Genomic DNA, 21,105 nt, shown 5'->3' on the forward strand with positions numbered 1-21,105 from the left:
CTCAGAGTGTGGAAAAGCTTCAAGCCTGCCTCTCAGCTCCCCCATTTTATTCAGGCGCTGTCGTTGCCCACCAAGATGGGACGTGGGCCTTCAGCCTGCTCTGTGACGTTCTAGCCGTGCGCCCGGCGCATGGGCAGGATTTGCGGAGCGGGCAGTGCGGGCTGTGCAGTTTCTTTTGGCTTTGCCTCGCCCGGTTCCTTTCTCCTGCCCCCACCGAGTCTCGCTTTAAAGCGCCCGGCCGCGTTCAGCCCCCTCAGCTGCTGAAGCGCAGCCGGTGCGGCCATGGCGGCTGGCAGCGCTGTGCAGGAGGACGCGGGCCTCGGAGCCGCGTGTTGAGGGGAGCGGCCCTTGTGCCGTCCTCCTCTCGCTACCTCGGCCTCCTCCCTGCCCGTCCCTGCTCTGTTCACCTCCTCCCGCAGCGCTGCGAGCGGCCCCGGGCTGTGGAGAGACCGGGTGCGGGTTGTGGTGGAGCAGCGAGCAGCGCCCGGAGCGCTGCCTTTGTCTTCAGGCAGTACTGAGAGCCGACAGCATCGTCTTAAGCTGCTTATTTTAACCTTTTGTTTTAAACTTGCATGTTTTTATCTGCATAAAGACCCGTCGAAGGCTTTGATCTATATTTTTGTATTTTTCTCTTTATTATTATTATTTTTTTTTTTTGCGGTTGTTTTTCCTTCTGTTCAAGTACCTACACTGAGTGAGCTAATAAAGATGGATAAGAAATCATTTGAAACCGTGCTGGATGAAATTAGAAAGGTAACTTCTCGTTTTGCATGTTAATTTAACCACCCGGTGGTAGAATGCTTCTCTCGAGGAATATTCCGTGTTAATTCACGTACTGTAATCATCATTTGAGGCTTAAATAAAGACTAAATTATAGCTCAGCTTGGAAAACCATAATCCAGCATGTTGGATCATCCAGTGTTGGGCAAAAGACTTGCTTGGTGTGAAAGACAGAGATACAGACCTGCCCTCATGTACCCTGGCAGATGCTAAGGTTTCCTTCTGCACATAGCTCTGCTTTTCAAAGGGAAGCTGAAGATGGGTGGCTGGGGCAGTTCCTTACTAATGGAAATGGAAATAGAGATAGGAAGAAAAGCAGAAGAATCCTTTAGAATCGCTGAGAGATGAATGGAAGTGTGGGTCCTGCCTTGTGTGGGAAGTTCAAGCCTGGGTAAATAGTTGGTAACTAGTTTCATCTTAAGCAGAGGTGAGGAAACATCAGGGAGCTGATAGATGTCATGCTAAAGCTGATGTAGTGTGGAAAGGAAGGGTATTCATGAGGTGTTGTCCTTATGAGGGGCTGTCTAAAAGGGATCGTTTGCTTAGTGTGTTATGGTACTAGAGAATGCAGCTCCTGCTTGAGATGCAGCAGTGGCCATGGTTGGAGTTATTCTTTTGGGTGATACTGGGGTACAAACTCCTTTTGCATCAAAGCCCCAGTGGCACCTGTGGTCTTTTTTTATACAAGGTCACTCCCGTAAACTTCTCTTCATAATGCAGGTTGGATATTGGGCATATATGTGTATATACATATGCTGTATAACCAGCTAAGGATATGACACGATAATTCCAGGATGTAGATTTGCCTCTTAACCTAAGGATTGTCATGGGAAATATGGGGACAAAATCAGGGCACAGCTTGGATGGGAAAGACTTAGTTTCTGACAATTGATGGCAGAAAGGAGCAATGTTTCAAGTGTTACATCTGCATTGCAGCCCTCCAGGATATATTCTGTGATTACTAAATACTGCAGACAAAAGGGTTTTTGGCATAGGATGTCAAGCATCCTGATGCTATCTGCCTGTATTCCTGTAAACTGGATTTCCTGCTCATCTAAGGATCAGTGCTGTGCTGTATTAATGCTTCAGTGCTGCTTCACTGTAACCTTCAGCTGTTTCTTTGTTGCTTTGTTGAAACTTCATGTGGAAGAACCTTCTTTATTACGTGACTCACGAGTCAATTGTGTTTTACCTTCCGTTTTCACTCCTACAATTAGCAGGAACAAATTATTTAAACCTCTTAATGTGAAGCTTAAGTGCCATCTTTCCCCATGCATATTTATGCCTAACTACAAGGAATAAAATATCTTACACACAGTGAAACAGGGTAATGCTTTTTTATTTGTTTTCTTATCATGTAGTTATTGATTGTCAGTTTATTTGCTGTATAACATACCAGTTTTGTGTGATTGTCCCCCCTGCCCTACACACATACAAATATGAGAAAAGAAGGAAGGGAAAGAAAACAAAGGCAGAATGAAGAGAGAAGTACATTTCCCCTCTGAGTTCACCATTTCTGATAGTCTCAGCCTCATAAAGAAATATGGGAGTTTGCCTTGAACAGAATGCAAGTGGGTTCTGTGCACCTGTGCTCCTACAGGCAGACTGCAGTGACAAAGACCTTCACTTCTGTCTGTGTGGGAGGACTATGTCTTAGGACTATGAGAAATGAGAAAATGAGCTTCATTCTGTATGTTGCAGCCTTGTGTCCCACTCTACATAAATTCACTTAAGATACTCAGCTCATTATTTTATAGGGAGTGTACAGAGAGATTGTATGAATAACAATCTACATTATCTTTAACGTAATGTTGAAGTAAACCTTAGTGGCAAAAATAAGAATGAATGCTGCATTTTTTTCCATACAGCTTCAAACCAAAACAACGTGAAATGAAATAAACAACAAAAAAAAGTATCTTTTAAAGAGAAAATTTCAATGACCTCTCTCTGCTTTTCATTGTTCCCTTAGTTAAGGAGAATAGTGTCACTTAGAAATGTTGCAGTTAATGATACAAATGTCATTTTGCAAGGTCGGATGTATTTTTTAGATTAGTAGGTTTGTCTCACATGACTGTGCTGTTATTCTAATTTTTGGGGGGCTACTTATGTGTCTTTTTTCTTTTTATGTATCTTGTAGGCTGTATTGACTGAATACAAATTAAAAGCTATTGAATATGTTCATGGATACTTCTCCAGTGAACAGGTAAAGTCAACACGGTTACAGACTTAATGGGAGCTGTTGGTTTTGTCTATTCATTCTTTGGTGTTATCAGACCCATTATGTTTTAGCTCCTCTTGCATGAGGGAAATTGGGGAAAATAATCATGGAATGTGGCATAATTTTGCATTGGTTTTCTAAATTTTTAAGTATAGAACTGCTGTCCTCCAAGGGATGGATCTCCCCTCCTATGAGGACAGGCTGAAAGAGCTGGGACTGTGCAGCCTGGAGAAGAGAAGGCTCTGGGGAAAGCTGAGAGCAGCCCTTCAGTATCTAAAGGGGGGCTGTAAGAAGGAAGGGGACAGACTCTTTAACAGGCTGTGCTGTGACAGGACTAGGGGAAATGGTTTCAAACTAAAAGAGGAGAGATTTAGACTGGAACAAGTGCTTTACAGTAGGGGTGGTGAAGCATTGGCATGGGTTGCCCAGAGGTATGGTAGAGACATTCAGTGTCAGGCTGGATGAGGCTCTGAGCACCTGATCTACCTGTGGATGTTCCTGGTCACTGCAGGGGAGTTGGACTGGATGACCTTTAAAGGTCCCTTCTAACTTAAATGATTCTATGGTTTTTGGTCCTGTTTGCACTTTTCTGTTTGGTTTTCTGCTTCCTACATACTGTGGGAATTGTGCATATATAAAAATACATAGTGAGGAATATATGTCTATTTTAAACACTTTAATAGAAACTCTTCCCTTTGTAATATAGGAATAGTTAGGAGCCTGTTTGGATGTGAAAAGGGCGTTAGGTATTGATGGACACTGAGGTAACCTAACATCACAGACAGACTTGTATATTTAGCTGTACAACACTGTACTCTGAATGTAAAGAACATAGTGATGCTCTTAGCACTGTTATTGAATATACACAAAAGATTAATCGATGTTCTTTCTGATGCAGGTTGTTGAGTTACTGAGATACTTCTCCTGGGCTGAACCACAGCTCAAGGCAATAAAGGCTTTGCAACATGTAAGTTCTTGTGTAATAAGGAGAAATATTTTCTCTCATTTAATCTCATCTTAAATGTGTGATGTGTGCATTTGCAGCTACCCTTTAATTGTATGTGTATCCTCTTCACCTCTCTTTCTGTGGACTCATAGTGTGAATGCACAAACAATCTCCTTCTCAACGAGAGGGAAAGAATATTAATCAATTACTGAAGTACACAATGCATTACTGTTATTAAATTCTCAATTTAAAATAATTGTGTTATTTTATATATGCTCTTTTCTTTTTTGCTTGCTTGTCAGAAAATAGTGGCAGTCCCAGCATCAAAAATGGTTAATATTCTCAACTGTTTCACATTCAGTAAAGATAAACTCATCGCCCTTGAAATCTTGGCTTCGTAAGTATCACTCATGTTGTATGTCCTTAAGTTGTATTTGCTCTTTTTACTAATGTTTGAATATGTAAAGCTTAATGTATTTCTAGAAGAAGTTAAGGTGAAGCACATATCTGCTGTTGGTGGGACTTCAAAAGAAGAAATGCTCAAATCTGTAGTTCACCTGAGTCTTCTGTATGCTGCTTCTGCCTGCTGGAAAACTGCTTCTTATCCAGTATATTTATAGATCAACCTTTTACAGTTGTTTATATTAGAGCTCCTCTGCCTGGTTTAGGGGATTCTTTATATGAAATGTTCTGTTTTATTGTCTTTTGCATTGTTGTCTGCCTTGTGTATGAACTTAGTAGCTTAGAGTTAGTTTGAACATTGTAGGCAACTCTACAGGCTCCAGACAACCCTACAGGCTTGGGGAGGTGTGGCTGGAAAGCTGCCTGATGGAAAGGGACCTTGGTGTGCTGATGGAGAGTCAGCTGATTATGTACCAGCAGTGTGCCCAGGTGGCCAGGAAGGCCAATGTCATCCTGGCTTCTATCAGGACTAGGGAAGTCATCCTGCCCCTGTACTCGGCATTGGTGAGGCCTCACCTTGAGTACTGTGTTCTGTTTTGGGCACCTCAGTACAAAAAGGACATGGAGGTGCTGGAACAGGTCCAGAGAAGGGCAATGAGGCTTGTGAAGGGCTTGGAATATCTGCCCTACGAGGAGAGGCTGAGGGAGCTGGGGCTGTTTAGTTTGGGGAAAAGGCCTTACTGCTGTCTTCCAGTATCTCAAAGGTGCTTACAGTGAGAGCAGGGCAGGTCTCTTCTCACTGGTGGCAGGTGACAGGATGATGGGAAATGGCCTCAAGTTGAGCCAAGATAAGTTTAGGTTGGATGTTAGGAAACACTTCTTTACAGAAAGGGTAGTTATACACTGGAATAGGCTCCCCAGGGAGGTGGTTGAGTCACCGTCCCTGGATGTGTTTAAGAGCTGTTTGGATGTGGTACTCAGAGATATGATTTAGCAGAGGGTTGTTAGAGTTAGGGTACTATGGTTAGGCTGTGGTTGGACTTGATGATCTTTGAGGTCTTTTCCAACCTGAGTAGTTCTATGTTTCTGTGATTTTGAGTGATATAAATTTATGATACAAACATCTGTAAAACAATGAAGATTGATTATATGGGCATGATCTTACTTTTAGAGTTGAGGTGTGAGAAGCTGTATGAGTTCTCCGGATTTCTTTGAGAGCAAAGCAAAATAGGGTAGCCTAAAAGAAGTTCAGTGGTGTAATAAACTAACCCATTTTTCTTCTTGAAATGTGATTGATGCTCATAGGCTCTTTTGTTGCTGCACTGGCGTGATCATTCACATTTTAATACGGCCTTTCAGGTATTTTTCATGGCTTTATTCAACATTCTGCTAATGGTGTCTATTCTAATGTTTTCCTCATTTGATTAGCTGTCCTTTAAGTGGCTAAATTGTATTTCCAGTATCTTGGCAGGAGCATAGTACTTGACATCACTGTTGTGGTCAGGGTTTTGAACAAGGCAAGTGGAACCAGGCATTGGCCTTCCTGTATGTGCAGATTTTGTTGATCTCTGTGGTGTGTCTGTCTTCATTTTTGAAAGAGGATCAAGAGAAAAGAAAGGTACTTTCTGGAGGTATTTGAGGAGTTTCTTTAGCACTGCAGAACATGGGTTGAGTTGCCAGGAATTTCAGCTTATTTTTTTTCTGGAGTAAACAAGATGAAAATTTGTTTACCTATCAGCCTAGTAAGCAGCAGTGGCAAATTCAGTAGCTGGTGGTTTCTTGCTGTTCTGGGAATTGTGTGTTAGTGGCAATTAAAACTTTCTAATGAAATGCTGTGATTCAGAATCCATTTTGTCAGCTTAGTTGTTTTTACCATAAAGTCTAGCCATTGTCCACTGTTCCATATTGATTTTGATATCATGTTTCACTTACAGGGATAAAGTCTATACTTAAACCTAAGTTTTTTTCTTTTGTAATAGTAGTAATGTCACAATCTGAACTTTTAATGTCTTTATTAATGAACTGTTGGATATTGGCTAAATAATTGTTGATCATTTTTCAGTAGCGCGTTATTTCCAGTAAGTGTACAGAATGACAGTAATCATTTGTCAACGTCTTTATTTGTAGCAACATTGTTGATGCTCAGAATTACCGCCTCATTGAAGATCTGTTCAGAATTAATATGTCAGAGAAGAAAAGGTGCAGAAGAATTCTTGAGCAGGTAGTCAAGATACTCTGTTTCTTTCATTCAGTCAAATGTAGTATTGTTTCTGTCTTTATGGTCAGTGCGGGGTCAAGATTTCCTTTGAGGACTGCTGGGAACTTCTGGTAGAAAAAAGGATGAAAGAAACAGTCAAAGAAAGATAAGAACTATGTAGTGTATGTGCAAGAAAAGGGAAGTTTATGTCAGGCCCTAGGATAATGTGGAGAAAGAGGGAGAGAAACATAACCAGTACTTGAGGAAACAATCTGGGTTTGTTTTAGAGAACACCAAGTGCTTAACCCTAAGTTCAGTACAAGCTGAGATGGGTTGAGTAGAGTTACTGAAAGCAAATGGGACTTTGGCAGAACTTCACAAGGGCTATTTGGCAAGAAGATCTGAAAGACAGAGACAAAGCTTTGAGTTGTTCCCCGTAGATCGATTTATGCAGTCTAAATGTCATGAAATATTAATGCATTTCTTTAAAGCATTGAATTTGATGGCAAATAATGACCTCTCTTGATTATTTTGCAGGCTTCAAAAACGGGTTGTAAGGCACCTCATGCAATGATATCATCCTGTGGCATGATTCCTGGCAATCCTTATCCCAAGGGCAAACCAAGCCGTATAAACGGAATTTTTCCAGTAAGCATTTGCTTTTCGTGCCATTCTTAATTTAGGATTCATTATAGTGTAACCAAACTAGGATTCATATACATGTAAAGAAGAGTGGAGTTAAAAGCAGTGATTTTAATTATATCATCCATTTCACTTCCATGGTGAACTGTAATTATTTTTATTTGCTTATTCTTCCTATGTTGATTTGTGAAAAGATTACTGCAAAAATAAGATACTGTTCATATAAACTACAGCAATGTTTGGCAGAATCAGGAGAGGTGTAAGGAACCTCGCTGGTACATAAGATGGCTTAATATGATCACTATGGTACTACTGGTAATCTTAGAGTAGTTTTTGTGCAGTCGTATTTAGTATTTCCTGTGGGCACTTTAAGGAGTGGAAGTGTAAGTTATCATGCCCAAAGATCAGAATTCAGATGGACTGTTTGATATGCATCTCTCTACAAAAGCCTAGTGTAATGTACGCAGCCATTAGAATGCTCTTGTTTAGCATTTAACAAGTCTATAACATCATTTGTTTTTCCCCAAAACATGCGTTGCTTTTAAAATATTTGGAGACTCAAATGTAGTTTAGACATAAGTCAGATATGCCAGAAATTCTGTAGCAAGATTTACTTCTAAAGTAATCCCTAATAGTTGATTTTCTTTTGTTTCAGGGAACCCCCATCAAAAAGGATACAGAAGAATGTACTAGTGAAGGAAAAGGAATAGCAGCCCGTATACTTGGCCCATCCAAACCAGTAAGTGTGATAAATGAGTAAGTAAATGAGTAAGTAAATGAAACTTCTAAGAACAAAAGTCTAACCAACTGCAGATTTAATACAGCTTTTATATGAAATGTTGTTATGTTTCAAGAAGACTGAAGAGCAGCAATTTAAACAAAGCAGAGTGAAGAATAAAGATAATGAGTTCTAGAATTTTGTATATAATGTGAACAGAATCAAGCTGTAGATTATATCTTTGGGGAATAGGAGTCTCTAGTGGATACAGTGTGTGTGCTCATTCAAAGCAAAGTTTAAATTACAGTAGCAGAAGAGAAAGCTAAAAGCAGTTTTAGTACTCCATCATTAACTATGGAATTTTTAGATACAAATAAATGCAATTTTATGTTACAGTCTCTGGGGTTTTCCTCCATGAACATAAAAAATGCTTGCATCATAGAGAAGTGAATTATGGAAGTGATTGAGGAAATTCATGTTTCTTAACAATATAGTCAATCTATATTTCAAACTTTTTAAACGTGTGATGAACTTTCAATGAACCTGATGCTATCTAGAATTGCTGCACTAGTGTTTTATTTCCACTTGTATTATGAGATGTTTCCCACTAAGTGGTATTATTTTAAAGTGTAATGTAACCTCAGAAGTATTTGTTAGTTTTAAGTATGCTAAATCTTTAAAATGAGAAACCAGTTCAAGACTGCAGAGTATGAAATCTACAAGGCAGGAAGGAGTTCTCTTTCGCACTTGTGCTCAGTAGGTATTCCAGTTCCTGAAGGGGCCTTACAAGAAAACTAGAAAAGGACTCTCCATCAGAGAGTGTAGCAATAGGATGAGGATAATGACTATAAACTAAAAGAGGAGAGATTTTGATTAGATATTAGGATGAAATAGTTTACTGTGACGGTGGTAAGGCACTGGAACAGGTTGCCCAGAAAAACTGTGGATGGCCCATCTCTGGAAATGTCTATTGTCTGTGTCAGGCTAGATTGGACTTTGGGCAGTTAGGTCCAGTGGAAGGTGTCCCTGCCCTTGGTGGGGGAGTTGGAACTCAATGGTCTTTCAGATTCCTTCCAATCCAAGCCATCCTATGATAAAATGTAAAGTTATACTAGTGATGTTTGTCTCATTCTCCTAAGAATGAAATATATAATCAGTCAGCATGGATATTACAGAGAAATCTGATATCATAAATATTTTCACTGTGAAAGTATAGCAGTTCTGAATGTTAGCTTTCTGAGAAAAATTAGGTAATGCTTTCGCTATTCTTCTTCTTCTTCTTCTTGTATGTTTTTGTTTATGTAGGCTCCATCAACCTACAATCCACACAAGCCTGTTCCATACCCCATCCCACCATGTCGGCCACATGCAACTATTGCACCAAGTAAGGCTTCTGTGTTTTTATCTTGATACTGTTGTTCCATCCATTTGCCTTTTAATTAATAAGTCAAGTGTCAGTTTCTTTGACCACAATCAGATCTGAAATTGGCTTGTGCTCCCTGGGCATGTTCTGGGTACTGGTTTCTGCCTCTTCTGTCATGAACACAGAGTTGCTAAAAAGATGAATATGTACTGACTTATTTTTCCAACATCCATGCTAAGAGAAAACTTTAGTGTCCTGTTCTGAGAAGAGTATAGTTCATTGGTGGGAGACACTGTGTATGTTAGATACAATTGAGGTCGTGTATTCATTTTAGTCTTTTACCAAGGTTTGAACTTTGGCTTAATAAGTCTGTTGACTTGTTGCTGTCACGTCAAACTTAAGATATGGTCAAGTTCAGCCCTACACTGCATGGAAATATGTAGGAATTTGCTGAATAGCAGGGACCTCTTCCTTGGTTGACCTCAGCAAAAGCATTTTATTGTCTCCTCATCACAGTGGAACACTGTTTCCTAAAATAAAAGTTTAGGCATGAAGATTTCAGTCTCAGAAGGGATATATAGCAATTGCACCTGCCATATTGTGTTTGATCTGATTACTCCTAGTCAAGTTGTTGATGTATAACAATTGAATCTGATTCCAGCAATGTTGAGAAAGATTGGAATGATGTTTTATTTTCTGCCTCTCATATGTTTTGGTGTAGCATCTACTTCCTCTGAGAGACAACGATTGTTAATTACTTCTCTGATTTTGGACCATGAATTAGCCTGCAAGAAGAACCACAAGAAAATATGAAATGAGAATGGATATTTTATGTGTCAAATTGCTGCTTTTTGAGTATTAAGCGGAGCCTTTTCCTATGAAGCATATTTGTATTTGTTTATTCTTAAAGCAGTCATCTGGGACCACTGTGGATTATATGTATATTCCTGTGCTTTAAATTCTGATGCTGTTCATCAGAAATGCATACCACAGGTACACAATAATAGTTTGGATTGCTCTGACCCAAGAGCAGTTCTAAAGAATAAAGAAGGGGGAAAAAAGTATTTTTGTCATGTTTGGTACAGTAAGTATTTTATATAAAAATCATTTGCTGTCCCACTTAAATCTTTTTACATTTAAGGAGACACTGAAGAGTGATGGATTGAGAATTTGGTGTGCACAGGGATGGGACATAATTCTCTAGATTTGCTCACTGGCAGTGGAGGGCTGGTCATGATCGTCGATACGTTTGGCTCTTTTGTTTGTTAAGGCTTTTCATGGTAAAGGAGGGAGCTGCATCAGCCTTTAAGTTAGGAATAGGAAAAAAAAACAAATGATGCTGCAGACAGTGACTTTTTCCTCCCATTAAGTTCTTCAAGTGATGTGGAAATTAAAGCAGTTGAAACCTGTCTTTTCCAGGCTGTTTCAAGATGAAAAATTCAAAATCCAATTTCTGCTACGTTCTGCCATAAAAATAATTACGGATCTTCTCTTCCTAAAACTTGCATCATAATGTGTGTCGCTCAGGCAGATAATGTCAAAAACCCAAACGATTAATGGCTTTGACATTTTAGTGAAGAGATGTCTTAAGATCTTGATAATATTCTTTTTAAGGAAAGACATTGGGTCATTCAGATGTAATTTCTTCTGGCAACTAAGATTTTTACTGCATTTCTTCTTTTAGGTGCTTACAACAATGCTGGCTTAGTTCCAATGGCTAATGTCATAGCTCCAGGCTTACCAGCTCCTTCAACATACACTACTAATCAAGGGGTATCAGGTAAAGCGCGTATAGGTTTAAAAGTGTTGAAGATATTTTCTCGTCCTTCTTTGTTGTGACTGGATTATTCATTGCTGGAGTTCTGTTTGCTTTACAATAATCAGCTGTTGTTCTCTGTTTAGAAAATGAAGACCTTTCCAACCAGGCAAAGCCTTCCCAAAATCAAGGTAAATTCAGATCCGCAGGGGGTTTATCATGTTGATTGTAACTCTGTTAATTGTTCAGAAAGTGTAAATCATGTATTTGTTTAGTATGATTTACATAAGCATCCAAGTATTTAATTGCAGCTGAAAGATAATCCCTTGAGAACCTATAAAAATTCATTTCAGGCATTTGGCACTTACAGTTGTTGAAATATTATAATCCAGTCTTTTTTGTTAACTCATTAGTTTTATTTTTTTGAGCATCTATATATACATTTAAGAGTTCATATGAAACGTTAAATCAAAATATGCTTTGCAGTGTGCCGTACTGAAACACTTCATTAGTATTTTTTGCAGTTGTTGAAACCTTGGACCTCTCTTTGAAAGTCAAAATCCATTCACATTTTAATTTCATATATTAGTTGCAATGGGAGAGTAGGAATGCAAAATAGACATATTTTCTGTTCCTAGTTTGTTGAAATCCATATCTAGAATATCTTAACTGTTAAATTCAGGTATGTCTACCTGCAGTTTTGTCTTGTGCTATAAATTTCAGTTATTTTTGCAGAAGAGAGTTGTGCATGTGTTGGTCTGTATATGTGTGGTACTTGGTGTACTGAGGTTTGGTAACTGAGGTGATAGTAATACTAACAGTACAAATAAATCCCATGATGAGCTACTAGTACAAGAGCTTTGATAATACATTGATAGCTTTGACAAATACAAACTGAGAATCTATTATGTATTGAGTCAGGCACATTAAGAAATACCCAAACAGATAACATGATTGTGATAAGTTTAGCTCCTGGAAAAACTTCTGGAGAAAAAAAAAACAATACATACATTTTGTCTTTTCTCCTCTGTGCTCGGGGATGGTAGAGCAGAAAGGATGCTATTTCAAAGAATCGCTTTATACATCTATACCCTTTAAGTTTGTGTGTATTTTTACAAGGTAGTTTATACAGTTAAATCAATACGTTTTAAGGAGTCAAATAGTCGCTTAGCTGGAGAAAATCAGTAACAGCTCTGAGTTCTGTTGCAGCTGCGTTTCTCTGGTGATTATCTTTGCTGGGTTAAAAACTGATCATTAGGAGAGTATTCAGCTTGGAAACAGGATAAAGGAAAATACAGAATCCAGAATAGAGCAGTCTGGGTTTAGGTTTTTGAAAAAGGCTATTTTAGAAATGGCTTGTTTGTAACCTTTCTCACGTTAGAGTTTCAAATGCATAAAACAGGAGTCTATCACATGAAGTTAGATCCAGGATTTTAAAGATTCCATTTTTGGTTTAGTGTATGCATAGAATTTGGGTGAGAGAGAAATCCAACCTATTTTGGGCCTATGGGAGATGAGTTTGGATGATTGCATCAGTGATTTGCTTCCAGTCGAACTGACCATTCTTAAAGTAAATTAAAAGTAGAAGGGTTGTTCTGAGAAGAATGATTAATTACATCTGTATTCCACAGGGTACTAGATGTAGAGATACCAAGGCCCTTGATGTGCCAGCCTTCATAACACTCAGTTTTTGCCCAAATCCTGACAGTGTGCTTCCTTGTTTTCCTCCAGTTTGACTTATGTCTCTTTGACTTGCTTTATAGGGTTGATAAAAATTAATATTCCTAATGTCAGGTGGTTGCCTCAGTTATAGATGCCCGACTTCCAGCTTCTAACAATATTTGTTGATAAGGTCAAGTGACATTGTTAGTTTAATACTGTAGTGTGATACATTAATTTAAAAGTGTACCTTCTTAGAATCAAAGTATGAAGGAAACACAGTGAAGAGAATGACCTGATTTTGAAAGAAAGAAAAATACCAGCACCTGAAATCAGCTTTCTTCAGATGTTGACTAAACTTCTCTGAAATCATGATACATTGAATTAACTGATTCTGAAGGAAATTCTGACCTTCAGTGAGAGTGAATGCAGAGGAGCCCAGGTGATCCAATGCCAATAGATACAGGTGTTTACCTGTGTCACGTAACTTTTCTTACAGATTATACTTGAATATCTAAACTGTCTTGCATGAGATTATGAAGAGTTGGTAGATGTCACAAAGTGTTTTAAAGAAAAGTAGTAGCCTACATAACGTACAACTTGTGTGATGTGTTTGTATGTACCTTTTTGTTTTGTTTTTTGTAGTTTCTAGTGTGGATTGTTTATATACAGACATTGTATGTTAACTATTGCCTGTGTTTCATTTTTTGAAATGCTGTATAAAATGTGTTTGTGTTGATTTCAAACATTTCTGACAGTTTCAAGTATTCTTACCAGTTTTGTTTCTTTCCAGCTTTTTCTGCACAAACGAATCAGCTCTTTACTCCTCATGGTTCTAATCCTTCAACACCTGCTGCTACTCCAGTCCCTACCCCATCACCTGTCAAGGCAATAAGCCATCCATTAGCACCTGCAACTCCGCTCATCTCTGGGATGAACATGTCTACCCCTGTCCTTCCCGTTTTCCCGGGACAGGTCTCCTCCTCCACCCATACATCTCAGCCATCTACCCCAACCCCTACGGTCATCAAATCCCTTTCATTACCTGGTGTTCCTGTCACATCTGTACACAGTGCAACCTCTACTCCCATCCCTGCAGTTTTCTCTGGGCTGGCTTCTATACCCTCTGCTATGCCAGCTCCACAAGGCTCTTCCACACCGTGTGCTACACCTGCACCTAGTGAAGCTTTTGCATCTGCTACTACACCATTTGCTGGTCTCCCTTTTTCTGCAGCCTCTTCAGTTGCTTCAGCTAGTAATCCCACTCCATTGTCATCAGTTTTTGCTGGGCTCCCTCTGTCCTTGCCACCCAGTGTCCAAGGAATTTCTAGTCCTGTTCCCTCAACAATTGCTAATTCTCCTGCCACCACCATTCCAGGTTCACTTAGCTTGCCTAACCCTATTTTGTCTGTTTTAAAGGGATTTCTGACATCAAATGACACTTCATTAATCAATTCATCTGCTTTACCTTCTGCTATGACAAGTGAACTTGCTTCTTTATCTGCTCTTGCTAATCAAAGCTCTGACCCTCCCACTTCCTCTGTCAAATGCTATACTCCATCAGCCACCCCCACCTCACAGCGTTCTTCCACACCCGGACTGGCCATTTTTCCAGGTCTTCCATCCCCATCTGTGACCAACTCTAGTTCCACTCCTCCAGCATTGCCTGCACAGTCACCTTTAACCACTTCACCGTCAGTTATGCCAGTCAACTGTGGCTCATCAGCCTCCCTCTTGCATGGCACAAGCCCTACTAATCCTGACCAGCAACTCTCATCAACCCCAGTTGCTACAAGTATCCCACAAGTTCTGATCAAAACAGAACCCATGAGTCCTACCCTCTCAGCCTTCAAAGGTCCATCTCACTCAGCTGGCCCTTCTCATGGCACTGTAGGGCTCTCAGCGCTTGGGCGTGCATACACCTCAGCGACGTCAGTGCCAGTCAGTTTACCCAGCTCCCTGAATCCAGCACTCTCAGGTCTCTCCTCTTTGAGCGCTCCTTTAAACAACCCCAGTTCTCTGGCTTCCATTTCCCTCGCCCCACATGGCTCCACCGCTCCCATTGCCCCTGTATTTAATGGACTTCCTCCTTTCACATCTCTAACCAGTAACTTTGCTTTTACTGGTAATCCAGCACTCACGCCACCTGTCACTCTCCCAGGGTCTTTGTTAGCTACTCCGGCTACTACTGCTTCAGCTGTGTCTGCCCCTCATGTGAATTCCACAGCCGCCGTACTCTCAGGACTTGCCGCCTCAGCAACAGTCTCTGCTCCACCCTTTTCGCTTAACTTGTCCAGTGCCGTCCCTTCCCTTTTTTCTGTTGCCCAGGGACCTCTGGGATCATCAAACCCATCCTTCCCTGGTTTTCCTGTCTCTAACACACCCTCTGTCACTCCTGCTCTCCCTTCTTTCCCTGGCCTCCAGGCATCCTCTGCAGTAGCAGCAGTTGCACCGTTGCCGGCAGCTGCCACAGCCCCATCTCCGGCTCCGGTCCTGCCAGGGTTTGCCTCGGCCTTTAGCTCAAACTTCAACTCTGCACTTGTTGCACAGGCTGGGTATGTTTTTGTTTCTGAAGGAGCTCAGTACCGTTTCTTTTTCTCTTGAGCAAAACGTTGATTTTACTTTATACGTAGACGTGATTTTCAGACCTAGTTAGTAATTACATTTAAGTTGTAAACTTAGTTCACTAGTAGATCACAGAATCACAAAATTGTAGGGGTTGGAAGGGACCTCTAGAGATCATTGAGTCCAACCCCCCTGCCAAAGCAGGTTCCCTACACCATGTTGCACAGGACAGATTGCCACCTGTCTTGGGAAACTAAATGGTATTTACTAAATAGATTGTCCTCAGTAGTCCCAATTACCACAGGCTAATCCAGTGAGGTGCTGAGTGATCTCATTTCCCCCATGAGAATACATGGCAACTCCTGGCTTGTACACAAATGGATTCCACACTGGCATCCATTGATGCATTCATATAACAGCAGACTACATTCCTAGATGTTCCTGTGTTTTAAGGAAATGTTAAACATTAACTTTTATCTATAAAGTTTTTGTGTGTGTAGAGTAGGCATAACCAAGGTATAGAAGCTTCTGAGTTCCCTCTTAGGTACATTATGTTCCAGATAGTCTTGGTTTGTATGTCCATGAATAATTTCTAGGTAGGTAGAGATCAGGCTTCTGTTTGCAAATTCTGGCCTTTGTGAAGCTTAGAAAAAGAGATGCTTTTCTCATTTGTATAGATACAAGTTTATATAGAGCGAAAGATAGGTTAACAAACATATGATGTGATTGTTCCTAATAACAACCACATCTTGATTTCTTTCAGCTTGACTTCTGGACTGCAGACACCAGGAAATGCAGTTTTTCCTGGTCTTTTATCTCTCCCTGGTATCCCTGGCTTTCCCCAAAGTGCCGCACAGTCTTCCTTACAGGAATTGCAGCACAGTGCGGCTGCACAGTCAGCATTGCTACAGGTAAGGTGCCCATTTGTTAATACAGTTCTGCTTCCTGTAACCCACTTGAGAACTGATTACAAGGATAATGGTAAGGAACAAATCAGATGAATTTCTTAGTGAAGGTCTGGGGTGATAATCAATGTACAGTGCTTCTGGAAGTCATGGATGTAGTGAAACCCTTTTTGAAAACTATGCAGAATGAGGAGTGAAAGAATCATAGAATTACCCAGGTTGGAAAAGACCTTGAAGATCATCAAGTCCAACCGCAGCCTAACCAGAACCCGAACTCTAAAAACCCTACACTAAATCATATCCCTGAGCACCATATCCAAACGGCTCTTAAACACAACCAGGGATGGCGATTCAACCACCTCCTGGGGCAGCCTATTCCAGTACATAACTACCCTTTCTGTATAGAAGTTCTTCCTAATATCCAACCTAAATAATAGATAAGAAGATAAAAGAAAAGGCAAACACGTAAAATTTTTGTAGGCTATGTTTTAAACCTAGTGAGCTGATCATGTAGCTGCAAAATCTGTGCTCAGTTCCAGTTTGACATTCTAATACTGAAAGATTTTTGTGGAAAACTGCTGTATTTATGTATGTCTCTGTGTTCTCCAGCAAATTCTATAGACTTCGTTGCTGTTCCTTTGTCTTAATAGTTCCCTATAATATAAACCTGAGGTGGCCTTAGGTAATGTGTAGCTTCATCTTCTCTCCCCTTTGTGAAACAGCTTGTTGTAGTCATCAACATGCAGAGGCTAACTGAAGCTATCATCAGAGTTTGTATTTGATAATTGAGATGTTTATTTTGTCTTTTGTTAAAAAGGACTTAGGTACAGATTAAGAATTCTGGCAGGGCTTTTGTTCTTCCATCCAAAGTACAGGCAGTAAAGTGTCTTGAGTTACTGATTTCTATATTCTGTGACAGATGAATTTTTGAGATGGAGCGTATGTCTAATGTGCAAAACACTGTCAGATACCTCTTAAATAACACGGGAAATGTATCAAAACAAGTAAATTACTTAATCTCAACTGTGTTTTTGTATCTCAAAGAATTATTCTGTGGAAATCTACATACAGAGGTTGCTTTGGAGCAATGTTTTTCTCGTTTACAAGTTCCAGTCACTGAAATGAACTTTTAGATACTCGAGCAGTGTAGATGTAGAAGGCTTAAAGTCAGTGAAATGCTACAGCTCCTGATTAAGCTATGCCTTCCAAATCAGCCGTGGCTTCCAACGTTGGAAAATAAATGCCAATAATGCTTTTTCATTTTTCCTGTTAATCCAGCTGCTTTCTCACTCTCTGGGCAATAATTGCACTGCAGTTTAACACATGCATACAGCAGCATTGCTCATCTTCATTCTTTGCATACTTCAAATGATACTTTAAGTAATTGCTGTTTTGGCTTGAGTGGGATTGGTATTGTGGCTGAAATTTTGCTTGATTTAGGTTTTTGTTTGTTTGTTTTTATCTGTACTGTTTCCTAACTTCTTCTCTTCCTTGAAGGCACATTCTGCTTCTGCTCTGGAGAACTATACAGCTCAGCCTGAAGGTTTTGCTAACTATCCATCAACACCAGGAACACCATTTTCATTGCAGACAAGTCTGCCCCAGAGTGGATGGCAATAAATACCAGACATTTTTAAAGACTTCAGTGGTTGCTTGACAGAGCCTGGTCCTATTCACTTTGAAGGCTGACTCCACTTTTAGTGAGAGCGCTCTGCTTGAGTGGGAGCATGATCTGAACTGGGGAAGGAGGGGGATCTGTGAGGATAAAATGATTCCAGGCAATTGTATCAGACATCAAACTTAATTTGTGATTGCATTTTATTGATTCAGGGTCTGTTCCTGCAAATTGCTGAGCATCCCTGACACTCTTTTTGTTTATAAATCGGAATGTTTAGTTTCTTACAGGATCAGGAGCATTCAAACAGATATTTGTGTAAATAGAGCAATTGGCTTACAAATCAAATGGGGAGAAAAGTATATTTAATTGTGTGTATAAGCACCTATTCTTCTGTTACGTTTTGTATGGTATATGTGGTTACTATAGAATAAGACCTAGAATGAAATTAGATAATTAAAGCTGTAGACAGTCTTGAGATGCACACCTCTGTGTGTGCATAGATCAAGATCCATTTATGGTTCTTCAGACCTTCTATCAGTATGGCTGAGGATCTCCTGTTAGCATCAATAGTATGGTAAGGAGAGACTAGATCAGGAGGGCTTGGGAGTATTTCTACACTTTGAATTATTGTCATGGGCTTGCTGCTGAATTGTGCACTGTCAAAATCAGGAGAAAACTAGGAAGTGATACTGTATTTGGATAGGAGTGGATTATGTCTTATCGGAGTATGTTCTCGCTAGCTGGAAATACATCTTTCCAAAGTCCATCAATAGTGCTCCATAACATTTTCCCTGCCCTCACACCTCTCTGTGGATGAAATAATTGTACTGCGGATAGGTTGCCTATCCGGCACTTTTGACTGCAGACTTTTGTGAATGTTTACAGACATGTGTCAAGTTCTTCTTTCCCTTATATTTACAGGCCCACTGGTTTTATTTTGTTCACTGTAAATCACAGTTTCATGGTGCTTACGAGTTATCCTGTGAATATAAGTGGGAGCAGAATTTGGACCATGGGATTTTTAGTATTTTTCCTTGGAAAACGTACCTGACTTTAAAGGCATATAGCTAAATTAACTATATTGGTTAGGAAGGCTTATGATGCAGTATATAGAAAGGTCTTGCTCTGTTAGTGAAATTCAGTTGTGCACTCCTCTAGTAATGTTAGTACCTGTGGCAATGTGTAACACATCATTGAATATCATCTATTTAAGGTAAACTCTCAGTCGCGTCAATGGAGGTGAATGATATTCAATCCTGTGGTTAAATTAAAACATAGAGGACATGGTGCAGTAGAAAAGCTCTGCACCTAAAGTTTTACTTTTTTAAAGATGAATTCTGCTGGGAGATGTTGCTAATGTATTTTCTTTTAAGATGTGAACAAACTTTTTTTAGAACATTAATGGAAATTCCTGTACTGGTTTTTAACGCAATTTTTTTAAATAAAAAGTTTACAGTCATGGCAAAAAGGCTTTGCTGACTATTTACCTATTTGCTCAAAATGTAGATGAATAAACTGGTTTTTACTAAGACACTTCCTAACGTTCAATCCTACTTTTGCTGCTGAATTATCTATAGAATTATAAAATAGATTTCCTGAAGAGTGATAGTAGAAGTACTCTATGAAGTGTCGTGTAGATAGAAAATGTAAGTAGTGCCCTAGATACTTGGTTAGTGTTGGGGTAGGTCTGCATGATTTGTAGACCAGTTAGAAAAGGAGAAAATACAAATGTAGGTATCCTGTCAAGAAGTAATTTTCTGTCATCCTGCAGATGTGAATATACGCATAGTTCAGAATCAGTAATCATTCTGTAACCTTACTGAGGTGCTAAGTTTGATCGCTGGTTTCAGCCCTGCTTTCCCTAACAACCAAGCAATCAAATAAAAAACTTAAGCCAACTTAGTTCACCTCGTAGTCAAAATCAGGTGTCAAACATCAGCCATTATGTACAGTTTTATCAAAATGGAAGTAGTTCCTGTGTTAGTTTTTGGAAGCATGTCTTGAGTGGTTGTGGATTATGTGTTTGTGGTGAGTTTTTTCCAATTTGAACTTGAAACATCTCAAGGGTACCTAAGGGAACACGAAGCTCCAAATTAAATCAGGTGAGAACTAGTGAAATCTCTACTATTTGAAAGGTTTTTCTCCTGAAACACTGTACTTCTTAAGTAGAGCCTACCTACTGGGAAATGTCCTCTACCAAGGGAAGAGTCTTCCATGCACAGCTGGTGTCGTGTCAGATAGAAGCTTATCATCAGTCTCAGACAAGTACACAAATTAGTTAAGAAGAATTAAGCTATAAACAGTTCCTCTCTAGAATGGGCTCTCTTTTTTTACTGAATCATGTTGAATAAGACATTGTAAATAGAACTTTTCAATGGTTAGGATTAAGGTAAGTTTCATTTCATTAAGAAGTCTCTCCTGATGTTTTTTATTAATTTTTCTCCTCAGGAATAAAGTCAGTGTTCTGCATTGCAGCTTGAAGCCAACTCCTGTGACCCAACCATGGAATTTCTGAAGGGGTTGATTCGTCCTGAGCTCTTTCATACTTACTTGAGCACCATGTTTATAGAGCCAGGGAGAAGTCTGCTCCTGATGCCAGATCATACACTGAGATTGTCTATGGGAAGGACTGTTGCTGTGTGACTCAAGGCTGGACTCAAGGCTTATGGTTTGTTTGTTCAGTTGCTGGTTACTGCTGTATTTCAGCTATGCTGAGAGACTACCAAGTTAGGTGCAGTGAAATGTTATTTGAAATAAAATCTTTATTTGGAACAACAAAGAGAATCTGTTGGGACAGTGTTTGCAAATACAAGTTTCACTGGTTGAAGTACTTTATTGCAGCTGTACTAAATATGAGAGAAACGGAGTAATTGTTCTGTCATCTTCTTCCTCTGACTTGCAGTGAAGTGATGTGAGCTTGTCTGGGCCTGGAATGTAACTCACCACGATATGAGCGTTCTTACTTTTGTGACAATTGTCTGCTGCTCTTGGTTGAGATGGAGGGAACCCGTTTGAATGATTCTGTCTTACTCACGGTCTCGCAAAGTAGCAACCGATGTCAACACCTTCCTGTCATCTCACCATCTTCTGCTGTAGGGAGCCTGCTTTGCAGGGGGTTGGCCTCGATGATCTCTAGAGGTCCCTTCCAACCCCTACAGTTGTGTGATTCTGTGATCTTCTGTTCTAGAAAGCTGATAACATTTTATACAAAATGAGGAGGAGCAATATGGTGGTGTTCCCACTAGTAGCAAGATGTTACTGGTAGTCTCCTCTATATTCTAAGGCAGAGGAATGAGAAGCTCAAAGCTAATAAGCTATTGCTTGTTCTGGGTGGGG

The 21,105-nt window shown here is 39.8% G+C and overlaps 1 protein-coding gene across 5 annotated transcripts; it reads left to right on the top strand.

Moving 5' to 3' along the window:
- Positions 1–645: 645 nt before the first annotated feature.
- On the top strand, positions 646–20,548 carry PROSER1 (proline and serine rich 1). Of its 5 annotated transcripts, none has more exons than XR_014948708.1 (13): positions 646–753; positions 2,918–2,983; positions 3,897–3,965; positions 4,247–4,341; positions 6,474–6,567; positions 7,081–7,191; positions 7,841–7,924; positions 9,209–9,287; positions 10,951–11,046; positions 11,169–11,213; positions 15,106–15,236; positions 16,010–16,157; positions 20,218–20,548. XR_014948708.1 is itself a non-coding variant. In XM_015851904.3 (13 exons), exons 1-13 carry the CDS (start codon positions 709–711, stop codon positions 17,769–17,771), a joined length of 2,817 nt encoding a protein of 938 aa, XP_015707390.2. In that variant the 5' UTR covers positions 646–708; the 3' UTR covers positions 17,772–20,548. The 5 variants fall into 5 exon arrangements, 2 of the variants coding, with proteins under 2 accessions (XP_015707390.2, XP_015707391.2); XR_014948710.1 differs by lacking the exon at positions 20,218–20,548 and adding an exon at positions 17,649–19,237 and having other exon boundaries at positions 12,940–15,236; XR_014948709.1 differs by lacking the exon at positions 20,218–20,548 and adding an exon at positions 17,649–19,237.
- Positions 20,549–21,105: the final 557 nt, after the last annotated feature.

Source organism: Coturnix japonica, chromosome 1 (assembly GCF_054131305.1).
Source record: "Coturnix japonica strain WE chromosome 1, WE-NBRP24, whole genome shotgun sequence".
Lineage (NCBI taxonomy): Eukaryota > Metazoa > Chordata > Aves > Galliformes > Phasianidae > Coturnix > Coturnix japonica.